This window comes from Limulus polyphemus, unplaced genomic scaffold (assembly GCF_000517525.1).
Source record: "Limulus polyphemus unplaced genomic scaffold, Limulus_polyphemus-2.1.2 Scaffold2115, whole genome shotgun sequence".
Taxonomy (NCBI): Eukaryota; Metazoa; Arthropoda; class Merostomata; order Xiphosura; family Limulidae; genus Limulus; species Limulus polyphemus.
In genome coordinates, this window is record NW_013667725.1 from 17,581 (window position 1) to 20,378 (window position 2,798).

At 29.2% G+C, this 2,798-nt stretch overlaps 1 protein-coding gene across 1 annotated transcript in view; it reads left to right on the top strand.

Annotated features, from left to right (window-relative positions):
- LOC106465991 (polycomb protein Asx-like) overlaps nt 1-2,520 on the top strand; it is an 18,934-nt gene extending 16,414 nt beyond the window's left edge. The window contains exons 4-6 of the mRNA XM_022393958.1: nt 308-339; nt 1,439-1,646; nt 2,445-2,520. Coding sequence (XP_022249666.1) covers nt 308-339; nt 1,439-1,646; nt 2,445-2,489 — 285 coding nt within the window. The 3' untranslated portion in view covers nt 2,490-2,520. The remainder of the gene's footprint in view (nt 1-307; nt 340-1,438; nt 1,647-2,444) is intronic.
- Nucleotides 2,521-2,798: the final 278 nt, after the last annotated feature.

Below are 2,798 nucleotides of genomic sequence, written 5' to 3' on the forward strand. Positions count from 1 at the left end.
ACATACACACAGAAAGAGAATCATATCTGTTCTTTTATGTCATAGTGCATTTTAGTTTTATATTAGCTTAGTTTTGTTGTTTGCTTTGTAAATATTACTTTGTTGAAGAACAATGACTATTATGAGTTTTTGCATGAAATTCTTGTAAAAGTTTTATTCTTTAAAAACTTTGACCTTTGTTTTAGGTCCACAGAACCTGAACTTTACTTATTAAGCATCAAAATGATGTTACTTATTCATATTTGTTTTTGCCCAATATTGTTCAACAAGTTTGGATAAAATTCAAATTAATTGTATTTATTTCCAGCTGAAATATTTTGAGCCTGTTTGGGGAAAGAAGTGAGTACAATTTATTGAGTTATACATTGACAGACGCATTTGTGTTTGATTTGGCTAATCATGATAAACATTGTAAGGACTTGGCTAACTTTTAGTTAAACATGATTTATAACAGATGAATGTTGATCACATGGTTTCAGCTGATAACCCAGTTCAATATTAGATGTCTTTGTTGATAGAATAGTAAGAAAATTGTCTAAACAATGAAATACATCTTGTAGTTTTAATTACTTCAGAATTTTCAGTAGTTTTCTGTGAAAACCAACATAAACCAAACTAGCTTTATCCCAGTTACGAAAAGCAACAGCATATGATATTTTATTTTCAACCAAATATATTTTATTGTAAATAGATCTTGTAGTTTTAATGATTTACTAAGCCTAACCAGCTTAATATGAATTATGTGAATTATTACAGTTTGTTTTTAATCAGATTTTTTTAAAATAGAAGTTATTTAAAAAATCTGGAAATGTATTTGAATACCAGGAAGACTAAATATTCACAGGTGTTGTGTTAATGATTTTACTATTATAATTTTGTTTTAATTAGCTTTGATTTACATATTAAAAACTGAAATCAAAAGATACTCTATATTCAAAGCTATAAATAATGAAAAAAAAAAAAGTTGGAATGTGACATCTAAACAAGTTGAGTTCTCATTGCAATTTAGCATTCAGTCATCAAGTAATACCATTTGTGGTAAAATAGTAACTTTTTACTTTGGTGAATTGTCTTTGTATATATGTAAATATACTTATATATATATAAATCTTATTATAATGGTTTTTGATTCTTCCTATTTGTGGGCCCCCCTCTAGCTTTGTTCCCTGCCCCTGTTTGGACCTATATAAAATTCCTAAACTTATGCTTACTGCAGGGATTTTTCCAAATGGAAATTCTCCTGATCTCACTTTCCAAAAGCTGGATAAAACCATGCTGTTTTTCTTTCCAACAGAAATGAGTTCTTATTTCTGGTTATTTTGTTCTTTCGGCATTTGTGCTTTCTAAACAAACCCAAATAAGAGTTCAACTTTTAAGATGAATTATTCCATGCTAGAAGTTCTTGATACTGTCTTGTATATTCCATGTTACTTCTTAGAAGTACTGCTGACATCAGTGATGAAGAAAGAACATCTTCATTTTTTGTGGATAATTTGTCATTGAATTCATCTCTCATCACACACAACAGATGCCCTTTAACCATTAAAATCGAACCAATAATTCAAAGGAACCATTTTAAGCCTGCCATTGTGAGACAAACATGTCCTGCAGTAACATTTTCCAATGCACTAACAAGTCCTCTTCAGGTGAGAGACAAAAATTGTTAAAGTAATTCAAAATAAAATATTTGTATTTAAAGTTTCTAAAGTAAACTATTTTCTGAAACATTTGGCAATGCTCACAGAAAGTTAATGTGATCATATGGCAAAAATATAAATAAGTTAACATAAAAAAAAAACTAGCACTACTACTGATAAGATATAAAACTTAATCTCATTGCAAAGTTTAGATAAATGAAACTTGAACAGTTGTGCTGGTATTTTCAGGGCCTTTGCATTACTAAACTTAGAACACCCAACAGTGTAGAATACATTTTCTTTTCTTCTTCATAGTTGAGTCTGAAAAAATGTTCTGAATAAACAGGATGAAAAGGTTAGAAAATATATTGAACCTTGTTAGTACTGAGGGGTCCCTGAAATTAACTTACAATAAAAACAACCATCTTGAGAGTCACCAAACATTGTTTCTTTATTAAAAAAAGATGTAAAGCCTGTTTTTTTTTTTGTAGATCTCAAGATACAGAATCATTACGTGGAAATCTTTTTTTTAAAGGGAAAGAATTATAAATAATATGATGAATAGCATGTGTATTTACTGTGAAATTTGAACAAAACTTTAATAGATTTAATTGTAATTCATTTATAGAAGATAATAATAAGAGTGAATACTAAAGAAAAATATTGTAACATGAGCAGAAAATATAGAAAGATAGATTTTATAGCTAAATTGAACTCTGACCAAATAAGCATCATAGCCAATATTGTAGTTTAGGAGCTAAATATGGTTAATAAATCACTTTTTATTGACAGTATATTTGTTTACAGGCTGTGGACATGAGTACCCTCAGAGTGATGGAAGTTAGGATCTGATTGATTCAACTTTTCTGAAAGAGACAGTTATCAAAAAAGAAAAGAAAAAGAAGTTGTAACTAAGTATGGTATCCTGGCATTGACAGAGTCTGCATGTAAAAGACTTACTTTTGATCATTAAGCAGATGATGTTTGTTTAAGATTGTGTGCTTGTTTAAAGTGTTCACATACATGAAATCCAAGGAAACCAAATGTGAAATCCATCATATATCTGGAGTATATCATCAGACATTATCCTGTATCAGGTCAAAGTTGTTTTCTACAGCCGGTTCCAATACAAGTTGTGTATACCATCAGTCAGTAAATCTG